This window comes from Cyprinus carpio, unplaced genomic scaffold (genome assembly GCF_018340385.1).
Source record: "Cyprinus carpio isolate SPL01 unplaced genomic scaffold, ASM1834038v1 S000006753, whole genome shotgun sequence".
NCBI classification, from domain to species: Eukaryota; Metazoa; Chordata; class Actinopteri; order Cypriniformes; family Cyprinidae; genus Cyprinus; species Cyprinus carpio.
Window position 1 is genome coordinate 1,499,477 of NW_024879352.1, and position 13,928 is coordinate 1,513,404.

The 13,928-nt window shown below is 37.2% G+C and overlaps 1 protein-coding gene across 1 annotated transcript in view; it reads right to left on the reverse strand.

Annotated features, from left to right (window-relative positions):
* The window catches only part of LOC109080795 (ephrin type-A receptor 7-like), a 57,568-nt gene that overhangs the window by 1,639 nt on the left and 42,001 nt on the right, over window positions 1-13,928 (reverse strand). Inside the window, exon 6 of the mRNA XM_042755892.1 lies at window positions 490-615. Coding sequence (XP_042611826.1) covers window positions 596-615 — 20 coding nt within the window. The 3' untranslated portion in view covers window positions 490-595. The remainder of the gene's footprint in view (window positions 1-489; window positions 616-13,928) is intronic.

Genomic DNA, 13,928 nt, shown 5'->3' on the forward strand with positions numbered 1-13,928 from the left:
ATGTTTTTTTCGGGAGTACAATTCTGATGAATGTTTTAGTTTGCAGCGTGTGCATGCCTACAAAGGGTTTGGTTTTGGGTTGTTTTTCATTGAACAGGTGCTCAGGTACAATACCAGACGTATGTGTGCTGCTCTTGTGTGTGCATGTCTGAAGTGGTCTTACAAGTGTGGCTGTGGTAAACAGAGACGGTCCTGTGTGTGTTTGTGTGGGATTAGTGAAGGACCTCAGTCTAGTCTAATTAAAATTTTATGAGTGTCTCATTCATTACAGCAATTAGAGGGGAAGGATCCACTCAGACCGGAGCATTTGACTGCGAGCTTCGTGCTCAGAGAATGCAAATCATGAAAAAGACAAAAACAATACAGGATAGGATGGGTTAAAAGGGAATTGGGATGCTGACAGACAGATAGACACACAGACTTCTTAAAAAAAAAGACATAAAATACTCATTAATAGCTTATGCTCTGGAGCAGGTGGTATGTACTCACTTTCTCATAATACTTGATCTCGTATTCGGTGATGACACCATTGGGCTGCTCTGGTTCCTGCCAGGAGAGCTGAATGCTGTGCTGCTGAACTCGCTCCTTTATTACCTCACTCACTTGCGATTGGGGCTGAAAGAAAGGAAACAGGAAAGATACTGAGTTCTTTACACATATTCACCTAGTACAATTTAAAACAAAACAGTATCAAATTGACATGCCGTGCATTTTATTTTATTTTATGAATTGATATTTGTTCAGCTCAACAAAGCTTAGTATTTTGTATTTTTAGCGATTCATATTTAAAACTGCATTAATGTAAATTTTAAAAATGTCTAATTGTCAAGTCAAGTAATTACCTATATTTAAGATAATGTGTTAAAAACTTGTTAACAAAAACATATAAATAATGATAAATAATAGGGAGGATTATTACTTATAGTATTAGATGGTGTTTGGATCAAAGAACTTAAAACAAATCAACCTCATACTGAGTGAACAGCACCTTAATATATTCATATATGCATAAAAAAAACCCTATTCCCTTGCTTTAATGCAAATTCAGTACCTGGCTGGCACAAATACACACAGACAGAATCTTGTGTCACTACTGCTCCTGCTGATGAATATTCACTTGGTGGCTGCTAAATGTTTACATCTCATAATGGAAATTTCAATTACTGAGCAAACAGCAGAAGACAGCCTTATCCCACTCAGAGTAAAACTCCAACGTCTGGCTTATGAATGTCAATTAAGTCAAATGAATTCTGCCAATACCTGCGGAAGCGCATTTTAGAGAAATGTACCCTAACTCTGCCGCTGACTTTCCCGGTGTCTCATTTATTCCCTCCCTTTAGCCTGATCCATGTGTGCCTCCTATACAGTTTCTTATCCAGTGTGCCATAATTGTCTTTAAATTACAAAGTTATTGCACACTTTGTACAACTCGGTATACTATTTCTAAATGCTGTGTGAATTTAAAACGAGAAGCTTGTAGGTAACCCAAATTAAATTCCTTGTTTTTAATAACTTCAGAAATAAGATCCATTCCAATCTCAGAAGGTAACCTTCGTATAAGGACGTTCTAGAAGAAGTGTATGGAAATGTAGCATTCATGCATACACCATTAATGAGTGTCCATTCTCAACGGACGTCTGTTAAAGTAAGAAAAGACTTTACTCAAGTAGACGGGAAGGAAAAAGTGAATAGGCTTCAAGAGAAATTTAACTGATCCAAGCGCAGTGAGGAGGGAGTGAGAGAAAAGCCTGGTGATCTGCAAAGGGCAAGGTTTAGGGTCACAACCTCGTTTGACTCAGGATTTTGTTTTGCGCTGACCTCGTGGTAATGAGCGATTCAGGATTAAAACCTCATTACAGGAGCACGGATGGCAGCACAGATCCAAAACCGCAACAGTCAGATTGTGTTTTGACATATCTAGCGTAATCCACTAAGATAATCTAATTTCCCATCCAGATCTAAAGGTCGGCCAGACCGACTCAGACATGAACGCACACCACACTGTGCCGGCCTACATGCTCATTTGTAACAGCAGCCAAATTCCTGGCTCTCCTTAAGAGGCTATTCAATCCAACCACAGCAATCGTACTGATGCATTTAGGGATGTTACATACTCAGTGTTTTAAACTCCCTCGGTTGGAAACTGTGCTGATGAAGAGGCTGGCTTTTTGAACAGGAGTGATTTCCTACTTTCAGCTGTAGTCAAAGCAGTCCGAACATCTCAGAATCTGTGTTTGTTTTTCCTCTCTGTCCACATTCATTGTATGCAGAGAGTGTCAATTACCCATGAGGAGTGAGGTGATGCAGGCAGGACATAACAATTTAAAGAGCACACTTGTACAGCATAGAACCAGTTGTACTGGAGTAATTGGACTCTTTTGCCCCTTTCAACTGACCGTTTCTTCTGTAGTAGTGTGTATGAGGTGCTTGACTGTCTCTTGGAGTAATAGCCTCGGTCCTTTTAACCTGATCTGGGAAATGAAAGTTGTGACTGTTTCTCTGGAGTTACTTTTCCCACATGAAGTGTTTTCTTGTTATTTTTGTATATCTATTTCCATATCCAGCACACCCTCTGACTTTTGAATTTAGTTACACTATACAAACACAAGTACACTGCTTTTGGGATCTCAGAGGCACATTTCCGTTGACAAGTCAATCTGTTAGTCACTTGTATTTACTTGTAAAAGCACTAAACTTTGGCCCCAAGATAAAAGTGAAAAGAAAGTGACATGACATACACCCAAGTATGGTGACCTATACTCAGAATTCGTGCATTTCTGCAGTTAACCCATCCAAAGTGCACATACACACACAGCAGTGAACACACACAATGTGAACACACACCCGGTGCTGGGCAGCCATTTATGCTGTGGCACCCGGGGAGCAGTTGGGGGTTCAGTGTCGTGGTATTGCCAGCCCGAGACTCAAACCCACAACCTTACGGTTAGGAGTCAAACTCTCTAACCATTAGGCCATGACTTCCCCCTTTAGAGACGTTTGCTAGTTTTGACAACAGCTGGTGGCCACTTGTTAAGAATAAAACCAAATAATAGGACGTTTGGCTTTAAATATGTTAGTCTCTATGTAGAAAGGTGGATGGGTAAATGTTTTTGTAGAGAAACTAGACAAGAAAGAAGTTCTTAAAAACCCTTTCAGATCCAAATAGTCTTTTAGTCCAAGGCTTTTAATCTGTTAAATTAAAGACTATAAGATAGTGAAGAGATAAACTGAAATTCTGTCCGATAATTATATTGAAGTCATGTCTGATAACTGATAATTTTGTCAAAATAAATATAAATATATATTTAAAAGAAAAATAATGATTTTTAATGCTACAAGTGAATTTTACTAGCTTGCTTAAGATTATACTTAAGAGTGTTGATACATATTAAAAAAGTAATCAATATGTAAAAATAAAGGAAATGAGAATAAATATTATTAATTATAAATATTATACAATATCAGCTGCTATTGATTTAAATAAATAAAATAAAAATCTTATATTGGGCATTAACTGATGATACCAAGACATACTGTGTCCCTTCATTGATAACTGAAATTTTTAAATAAATAAAATATTAAATACAATTTTAAATAAAAAAATCCTCAAAATAGAATATTATTTATTAAAAAAAAAAAAAAAAAAAAAAAAAAACATTAAATACTTTTTTAATGGTGTTTTGAAGCTTTTAGAAAAGATAGAAAACTGCCCTCATAAACCAAATTTTTATGGGGTCTGAGACAAAAAAATAAATAATTACATACTTCTAAGAACAACCCTACCACTTTCAAAAGCTCTCCAATGCATTTTATACAGTATATGCAGAGGTATATTTATGTGGTCCAAAATCTTCAGTACATCCCTCTCATGAAAGCTAAAACAAAAATCTTACTCCTGTTCGCATTTTTTTTTTATGTTTGACATCATGTAAGGCAGAGTTCAAATTTTTCATCATAAAGAGCAGCCTCCGTTCCAGCAATGTGGGACCGGCTGCCCTCCCTCTCTCTGCTGAGAACCAGCTGGGTAATTGAGAATTGAGCGTAGTGACAGCCCTCATATCGACTCGAATCTGCAAACTGGAAGAGAGACCCTGAGTTCAGTGTTAACATGGAGGAAATGTGTCCCTCACCCCCTCTCCGTGGAACCTTCCCCATGGTATGTTTAAACACTGCCCTGTAACATCCATTAATGACATGCTTACCTCAGAGCGAGTCAACCCACTCCCACTTTTATCGCACTCCTAGCGCAGAAGAAATTGTATAATTGTTCTGTCTGTCCTGAAGCGGCTGTGCGGGGCGGGGGGCATTTTGTGTGTAGTGGTTGGGTGACATAAAAGCAGATATAGTGACCTTCTCGAGCATCCTAATGCATAAGTTAATTCAAGCAGAAGCAAGTGTCTATCATGTCCTGCATTAGAATACAGTAGGGATACATTATGCATGGATGTTTTTATATACTCTCAGCTCCTTTCTCTTTTTACCCCTTTTGGCTGACTGTGGCGTTTCTAGGGTATCTGAAAGCGCAGAAGCACTAGAATGCCATTATATAACAAAAATCATTTTCTCTGGTTTGCTTGCACAGTATTAACTTTGAAGTATTTTAATTATCCAGCCACTTAAGTCAAGGCTGACACTCTCACGTCACTGATTTCTTTTCATCCACCTCAAAACTATCGAACAACTCTGAGCTCTTATCAAGAGACACCGACTAAAACCGCACCACAAACATGTTCTTAAGTGCTGCATTGCAGTTCCTATTCTTTGACAGAAGCCTGAGATGTAAGAATGGAGGTTTAGCTTTAGCCAAGGGCGTAGGAACGATCTGAGAAGCATATTATAATCTTATCAGCCCAGCTCATGAATATTAATGAGGCGATGTAATGTTTGACCAGTAGTTCTAACTGGTTTGCCGTAAAGCAGATGGTTACTGAGTTTATTTGATGAGTTTGTTTGCTGATACTACTAACATTCGGCAGATGCTTCTGATTGGCCATAAGCTGTCCTTTTTAGGTGGCTGGCTAAATTATTAGTGCACAAAAATCCCTTTCAGGGATGAGTTTTGAACTTTCTAAGCATTGCTATATTCAATAGCAATGGCTTTAAGTGTAATGCAGTGCAGTTTAATAATGTGTAAATTAAATATTTCAGAATATTGATGGGCCTATGAAATTTAGTCACAAAGTCAGTAATTTATTTAGCACAATTTAACAGAGGCTGATGCTAAGTACTGTACAATTTTAAATAAATAAACTAACAAATAAATACTTTTAGTAAAAGTCTGTATTAAAAGTTAGTTAATTAAAGGTTAAATAAAATATAAAATGTATTATAATTTTTGGGGAAAAAATATTAAATTATATTATAATAAATTATAATAAATAAATAACCGTCATTGGCTGTAATAAATAAACAAACAAATAAATACTTTTAGTAACAGTCTGTATTAAAAGTTAGTTAATTAAAAGTTAAATACAATATGAAATATCTTATAAATCTTGTAAAAAAAAAAAATAATAATTATATAATAATATAATAAATAATAATAAATAAATAACCTTCCTTGGCTGTAATCTGTCATTTCATGTGGTCGGCTACATTTATATATATTATTTTTATTTTTTTTCAGTAAAAGCAAATAATCTAAAAATCAAAGAAAGTGACAGGGATGAAATTTTAACTTTCTAAAGTGTTACAATAGTCAATATGGCTTTAAATGTGGGACAGTTTAACGCATGACACACCTGGTGGATGGGACAGCCTCTACCGAATCTACCGATTCCTGTCATTCATTGGATATTTTTTATATTTACGGTCATTTCTCAGCTGGAGCGCAAGGCTTTAATAGAGCTGGGCCTCCCACAGACGGCTTTTCCAGAGCCCTATAAAAACATCAAGATCGGCTACAGAGCTCTCGTCGGACAAACACTAACGAGGACTGACATAATCAACATTACTTAGCTTGACATTTTGACTCTGAGCCGGAAAAGAAAAAATTCCCACAGAAGAGATGGAGCAGTATAAAAAAAACTCAAGGAGAGGCTGAACCAATGTCTGAGAGTGTGCAAATGAATATGTGAACGGAGACAGAAAGAAAGCGCGGGTGTTAGATCTGCCTCATTATTGCCCCTGGCTACCAAAAAAAGTGTGTGTGTGTGTGTGTGTGTGTGTGTGTGTGTGTGGAATGTCCTCTTGTTCTGCTGTCTGCCACTGTTTCACAAGGCCAAGAAAATGGTCTCTCTCTCTCTTTCTCCCTGTGTGTGTGTGTGTGTGTGTGTGTGTGTGTGTGTGTCTGTGTGTGTGTGTGTGCGTGTGTGCGTGTGTTTGTGTGTGTGTGTGTGTGTGTGTGCGGGTGCATACTTATTTAGACTAGATTAACCTGCATAATGAGTCTGTGTGTATATGTGTGTAATTTATATCAGAGGGTCTAAAATGGTGCAACATGACCCCAAAATGATGGACAACATCATTCAACTTTTCAACAATTTTTTTAAATGTTTTCTATTCAGAATGTTGCAGATTACAATGATAATCAAGGCAAGTCAGAGTTTATTTATTCAGCACATTTTAAAGTAAAGAGTTTGACCCATAGTTTTAAATGCTGCATACTTTAAAATAAATAAATAAATTACATAAAAAGTCAAATGAATCAAATAAAAAATATTGAATAATATAATTTTTTTTTTACTATTAATTAATATGATTAAATTCTAATAAACTATGTTATAATAAACAATAATACATAAATAATATATTACATAATATTCATAATATCACTTGATTTTTACTTTGTTTAATTGTGTAAGGTCAAATATAAAATCTGGGTCCTGAAGTAAAACCAGTTGAAGAATGTTGATGTACATCATCATTTGCTCGTGGCTGTGCATGCTGGGACTGGCCTTACAGTGAAGGTTATTCACTCACTCAGTTGACAGTGCATATAGTTGAGTGCAAACATTAGAAAAACTGAGTGGGAAAGAGAAAGAGAGGACAAAACTGAGAGAAATAAAGAGACAGAAACCAGAAAGGGAAAGAAAGCAAAGAGAGGAGAATTCACTCCGTCAGTAGAGGCTCAGTGACTCAGAAAATAAAGTAGGTAGAAGATGATGGCCCGCTGTTTTGATGAATGTTGAGGGAACCGGCAGAATTGCCGTGACAAGGATTTCTCTTTTGCCGTCTTGTGCTGTCTCTCCCTCTCTCGCTCTCTGTCCCTCCACCCACACCCAGCCCCGTCCTCCTCCTGCACAAAACAAAAAAAAAGAAATGTGCTTTTCCAACCACTGTTACCAAATTTGTCACTTTCAGTTAGAGCAGGGCCAGGGGGATGCTCCGATTTGGCGCTCCACACAGGAACCGCTCAAGCTGCTAAGTAACACTTTCATTTCTCTCAGGGATCAAAACCCGAGCTTTTCGGCAAACCGTGAGATGCTTTAGAAGTGAAAAGGCCACTGAAACTCACACTTACAGCTGAATCTGAAAGTATAAAGTACAGTATTGGGTCTAGTCACATTTAGTTTGCTTGGTGTTTTCTTTAAATGATGTAAATGTAAGTAACTGAAACGCTTTCGTCTAACAAACTGTAATATTTTGCTATTATATATGAAAAGCTGAAAGCTTTTTCCTCACTTCTCTCTCCTTACTTTCAGTTCTTCTTGAATACTAATGGCAAGAATTCCTTATGAGAGTCCCTTCTGACACATCCTCTGCTTTAGAGGGGTGTTTTTGCTATTAGGATAGCTGGATCTCAGGATTTTAAACTCTCCTATATGGCTGTAGAGAGTAGTGGAATCCAGTTCAAAAGCAGCTACTGTACCCAGACAGCAAAGGCTGTTTATTCTGGACAGCATGCCTCTAATATCTCTGAAGGAATTCTGATCGGAAAATCAAGCTTCTTTAAATTAAAAAAATAAATAAATAAATAATTCAAATGTGTAGCAGACACTGAAATGCTTCATGCTTAAAGCAAAGCTGGTGAAGTCCCTCTCCAGACTTCCAGACATAAATTAGAGTCCAGCAGTGGCAGCCTATTATCAGCCATCACTGCTCCCGCTGCACCTTATAACCCCAGACAGGGTCACCTGACCCGCATCTAAACCATTCATTTACTGACATATAATCATACACTATTACTCACACAAGATTGCCACTCTCCATATACTGTGAGGTCCATATGTCAAAGATCACTAATGAAAATGCTTCTATCATGCTTTATATTATCAGCATAGCCATTTTAGTTAAGAGTTCAGAATGTCCTAGTAGTTAGTTTCCACTTTAGTTTGACACTCTTTTTGCTTTAATGACAGCAGCACACATGTTTGTGTCAATCCTGATGATCCGAAGAGGATCAGTGGATGAACTAGAGGTCGACCAATATATCGGTCGGCCGATATATCGGGCCGATATTTGTCATTTTTTAATATATCAGCATCGGCCGATATCCGTGTTTAGTAGCGCCGATTTAAATTCAGGCACGTCGGCGGGCAAAGCCCCGTGTTATTGGTGCGGTGGTGGAAAGTGCTGCTACCGCATGTGAAGGACCCCAAGCCAAAACTTTTGGAAGATTCAACAACAGTCCTGGGAGATAAAGGTAGTCAGAGAATTTCACTCTGTAAATGGAGTGGAGAAGGTGGCAGCTCTCACAAACACTGCAGCGTGATTTGAGGGCTCCGTTACTCCGCCCCGCTCACAGACAGCACCGTGCTCGGAGAAGACAGCTGTCCTGGAGCAGCACAGAACGGTGAATGACATTTGTTCGGGAAGCATGGTTTGATGCAGACAATAGCCAGGTTTCCATCCAACTCATTTGCATTTAGGGATGTCAATATTTGATCGTTTCCATGATTGATCGTCGTTTAAATTAACGATTAATTAATAACCTTAATGCTGCAAAATGCGTCTGCAGCGGTATTATGTGCAAAAGCCACTCGGAAAAAAAAAAAAAAAAAAAAAAGCTTTATCACCCGAATTAAAGGGGGTTTAGTCTGAATAAAATGCTAGTAACAGGACTGTAAAATGAATTATGTGATTATGATCATTTGATAAAATGAAGGGAGCGCGCTGTACATTTGAGATCATTTTACTTTGTTGACTGTTTCTCGTCAAGGAGACCGCTGAATGCGCCTCTTTAAATGGTTTCGTGGTGCCAAACGTAACTGTGGCGCATGTGGCTGTGCTGCGCAGTCAGTGAACCGCTTTTTTCACATTAAACATTTTATGTGAGTATTAATGACCAGTACTGTATTTGATCATGTTCTGCAAAATGTTCGATTTTGAATTTTTGCATTCCGGTAGGCCCTTTTTGTTTTTTTAAAAAATCCTGCATTTACATTGCATTAGATCGTGAGAGTGGGTGTGTGCGTGCAGACGAGGACGAGCGAGCGCGAGTTTAACTAGATGTATTTGGAGGTTGTTGCTCACGTCTCGTTCTGCACATATCCAAATGTTTCCATATTCGCAATGTATCTGAATGTTAAACTATAATATTTTTAATTTGTTTAATGTAAACTAGACGGAAAAGATCATCCTCTTCACAAGAGCAAAAATGTCCTTGGCATAACAGCAGAGTGGACCGGTATACTACGGTCTATTTAAACTGACCAGTGTAACCTTTTATATGTTTGTTTGGTTGACTGTACTTAATCTTAATAATAAACAGACTGCGATGTAAGTTTGAAGTTAGAATGCACTTTAGATGTTCTGTGTCATTTATACCAAACACAAATGTTGTTGGTTGCTAGTGTGTTTGCAGCACTACTATTATTTATTTTTTATATATATGATTTTTTTATATTTTTCAGTTTATTGAATTGATTTTATTTATAAAATTGTATTTCTTTTATTTAAATGTATATTTAAGTTTACATTTATGTTCCAACAACTTGAAAAATTATGCTTGATAAATGCTCTAAAACTTTTATGTAAATGATTGACTTTTATATATATATATTACCTGTTTTATATATTTAATACTTGGTCAGTTTATTGATTTGTTTGGTTAACTTTAGATATTTTTTTTATTTGCAATACCGTGCAGTGCACAAAATTAAGATTCGAGAGATGGTTCAAGTCAGTGCTCAATAAATGATGATAAGTTTAGAAATGTTGTGCATTCACTTATTATTAGTGTGACATTTAGCATGCAAATGAGGGGGAAAACTTCAAGATATCGGCCCTAAAAAATCGGCAGCACATATCGGCCATCGGCTGACCCTGACCTCTAAACATCGGCATCGGCATCGGCTATAGAAAAACCCATATGGGTCGATCTCTAGGATGAACACTGGACCATCTGTATAAAATATCACTTTGATTAAATACCTTGAAAAAGAATCTCGAATATTTTGTATTTATTTTACATCATATACAGTTTCTTTGTTTTCTCATTTTTAAAAGTCCCAAAACTTTGTTCTAAATTTAATTTATACCTTGAATGTCAGACTTTAAAGTGGTCTCAGACTTTTGGGCCTCACTGTATATTAAACAGGATTCGTGCAGCACAATCAAAAGTTTTGCCCTCTAGTTTCACACTTTTTGGTCTTTGTAATGTATTATTAGTGTTATTTCATATTTCCTGTAATACAAACACCCATACATCTGGCCAATAAGACTTAATAAGAAAGCAAAAAAAGATTTGGAAGATAACATAACATAAACACAATGAGAAACCATTATCAACACAGATATTACAAAACAAGCAACAGCGGAATTATGTTCTCATTTCCTAAGATGAGTAATCATTAAGGGAGAGAATGAGAGACATCCGTGTGCATCCCTGAGTCTCCACTGTGTGTGAAGAGAGAAGAAATAGAAATTGTGTGATTATGACTTGACTCCCATGTGCTAGAAAAGACAGCACTCCAGATTTTAACAGGCTACCCAGCATCCCCTCCACTCAAGCATGATTACCCAAAACAAAATCACCACATCATCAACACAAAAAACACATCACCACACCAAATCAACAACCAAACCCACCGCAGCTTCCGTGAGCGCTTCTGACATTACACTCCCCACCCGCTGCCACGAGCCGCCCATGTGACTTACCAGCAAATCACAAATCAAAATCAAATGGTTGAAGTTGCATAAATGTAAAACGATGATCTTGATCTTTGATCAGGATTTCTGCTGAAATAAAAAGGTTGAAAATATGTAATAGAGTTTGAGAGGCTTTTTTTTGGGAAATTCGCACATGCTTAGACTGGCCTAATCCTAACCCACACCATAACTCTAACCAAGTTTCATTTATTTTTATATACCACTTTTACTGACGAGAATCTCCTTAAAAGAAGGTCAGGTCAGGTTAAACTCACAAATTTGTTTTCGAAAATATGGTTAAATAGGTACACACACACACACACACACACACACACATACACACAAGCAAGCTTCACTCTAATTACAGACTTTTCAGGAACGCAGAGTGCAGTGGTGGGGTTAAAGGTTGTGATGTAATCATAAAAATATGCCACAGACCCCTCTCTCACTGGGCGTTTCATACAATGATCCTGACCACACGGCCCGTTGGAGCGAACAGCCGACCTCAAAAGTGATGCAATCCAAATGAGGGTTGAACATCCTGGGACAGAGGCCAATTTTGTCCCACACTTCCAGTTTATCTGCTGCCAGCCTGACCTTTGGCTATACAAGAAGCTACATGACTACAAGACATTCTCTGAGTGTTTACACGTGCCATGCCTTTTATCGTTTGTCTTAATAAAGCGGAGGATACGTGACAATTCGCATTTGAAAGCCTCACTAAACAGGCAGAAGGACCTCAACCTTCTCATCTCAGTGAAATGTCAAAGTAATGCCTCAGGCCTGTGCAACACATTCACACTCACATGCCGTGATGATTGCATATCTGAGCCACGGCAGAACTGAAAAGCGAAGATTATTCACCAAACAAGCTGTGCTTTAAACTGATGGGTTTTTCAGGGTCAGAGGCACATAGCAAAAGCTATTATTTTAGATTTTGCATGCATTCAAGGCTACTTATCTTAGTTTTACCATCAGTTCAGTTCCTCTGACTATCTCTTAAAGAAAGTTCAACCATAAATGAAAATCCTATCATTTACTCAACCTTGTGTCATTTCAAACCTGTAGCCTATGAATTTTTTTTTTTTTTTTTGTGAACACAGAAAAAAGATGGTTTTGGATTAGAAACAGACTACTTTTATGAGACTTTATGGTGCTTCTATCCCTTTTAAGCTTGAAAACTGTAAATTAAATTTGTCATTTTATAAAAAAAATGAGCAACCAGAACATTCTTTATAAATTCTCCTTTTAGGTTCCACAGAAGAAAGAAAGTGTCATGCTGTTTGGAATAACAAAAGTAAATGATTTTTGGTGAATTCATCCTTTTTTGCACCACTGAATAACTCGTAAATTTTGCACCTGATCGATGAATTTTAAAATCTCAAACTAAAACTGCATGAGCACTTTGGAAAATGATGCTATCGTAAATAGCCATTTATCCCAAAGTATCTGTCATCAGCAATACGAGTGTATTAATCAGTCATCATATGCTCTTTAATCACAGCTTTGGATGCCGTCCACATGGGTGGAACCAAATCCACCGCTCCGTTTTCGGTATTTTCACTTACATGCATGGCTCTGATCAAAGCTTGTGTAAGTGCCAAGGGTTAGTCACTCACCGAGAGCTGACTAAACTAAAAATCACAGTCATTGATCTTAAAAAAAAAAAAAACGGAAAACATGCAGAATGACTTGAGTCAAGTGAGAAAAGTCACAATCGCACACACCCAAATATGGTAAGATTAGACTCACAGATATATATTTATATATACACATATGTGTGTGTGTGTGTGTGTGTGTGTGTGTGTGTGTGTGTGTGTGTGTGTGTGTGTGTGTAATAACTTATTTTTATATATTACACCACTCTTTTTATATAAAAATACAGAACAACTGTATTTTTAGATTAATTTTAATCTTCCGATTCTAATGGATGCTCTTTCTTTTTTGCATCCCTGCTTTCTAAGACAGTGAGTGATGAGGAGAAAGAGGAGAAAGGCAGAGAGAGAGAGAGAGATAGGCTTGTATGTGATGTTTTATTTGGCCTGAACGCTGCAATCAGAGGCAGGGAGAGGGACACATCTGCAAAAGCCTGGACATGCTCCGCTCCAGCCAAATTGGCATCAAAGCGAGTGAGAGAGGTAGAGAAAATGAGAGAGAGACAGATGAGAGATTGAAGGGTAAGAGAGAACTGCTCTTGTTCAAAATACACTCCAATTGCGCTTGTAGCCTGAGAAAATATGAAATGAAAAACAGAGGAGGCTGCCTGGGCCTTAAAACCAAACAAAGAAAACACTTTTTCTTTCCACAAAGAGGCCAAATTTATTTTCCAACCTACAGTGTCGACCCTGCCCTTGCAGGTCTTCTAGTGATGGAGAGAACATTTGCTTAGGTTGGTGTCACTGTTATACCACACAGATAAGCTCGGACACTCTCTCAGGTTTCGTGTTTAACATATCTGCACAGTGCCATGCCTTATAGGCACTCATTCAGCCGAACACACCTGGCAACAAACAGATACATACCATACAATATGTATGCGTGTTTCCGCTCTGTGTGTGTGTGCTCAGCTGGGCTCGGTCAAACCTTGTTAATATTTGTTCTGGTTATTTAAAGTAACACTCCCGTTAACCATTTAAACAGAGTTACAGCTTCAATAACATATGCCTGGTGTTTTTTTTTTTTTTTTTTTTTTTTTTTAATGTGCACATGAATTAATAAAACATATAAACATTTAAGTCACACGCATATTAAAATAATTTGAAGACAAAATAGGATCTTGATGTATTATTATATTAACTAGGATAATAATAATAATAATTGTATTAATAATAATAATAATAATAATAATTATTATTATTATTATTATTATTTACAATCAAATTCCTTTAATATGTTTC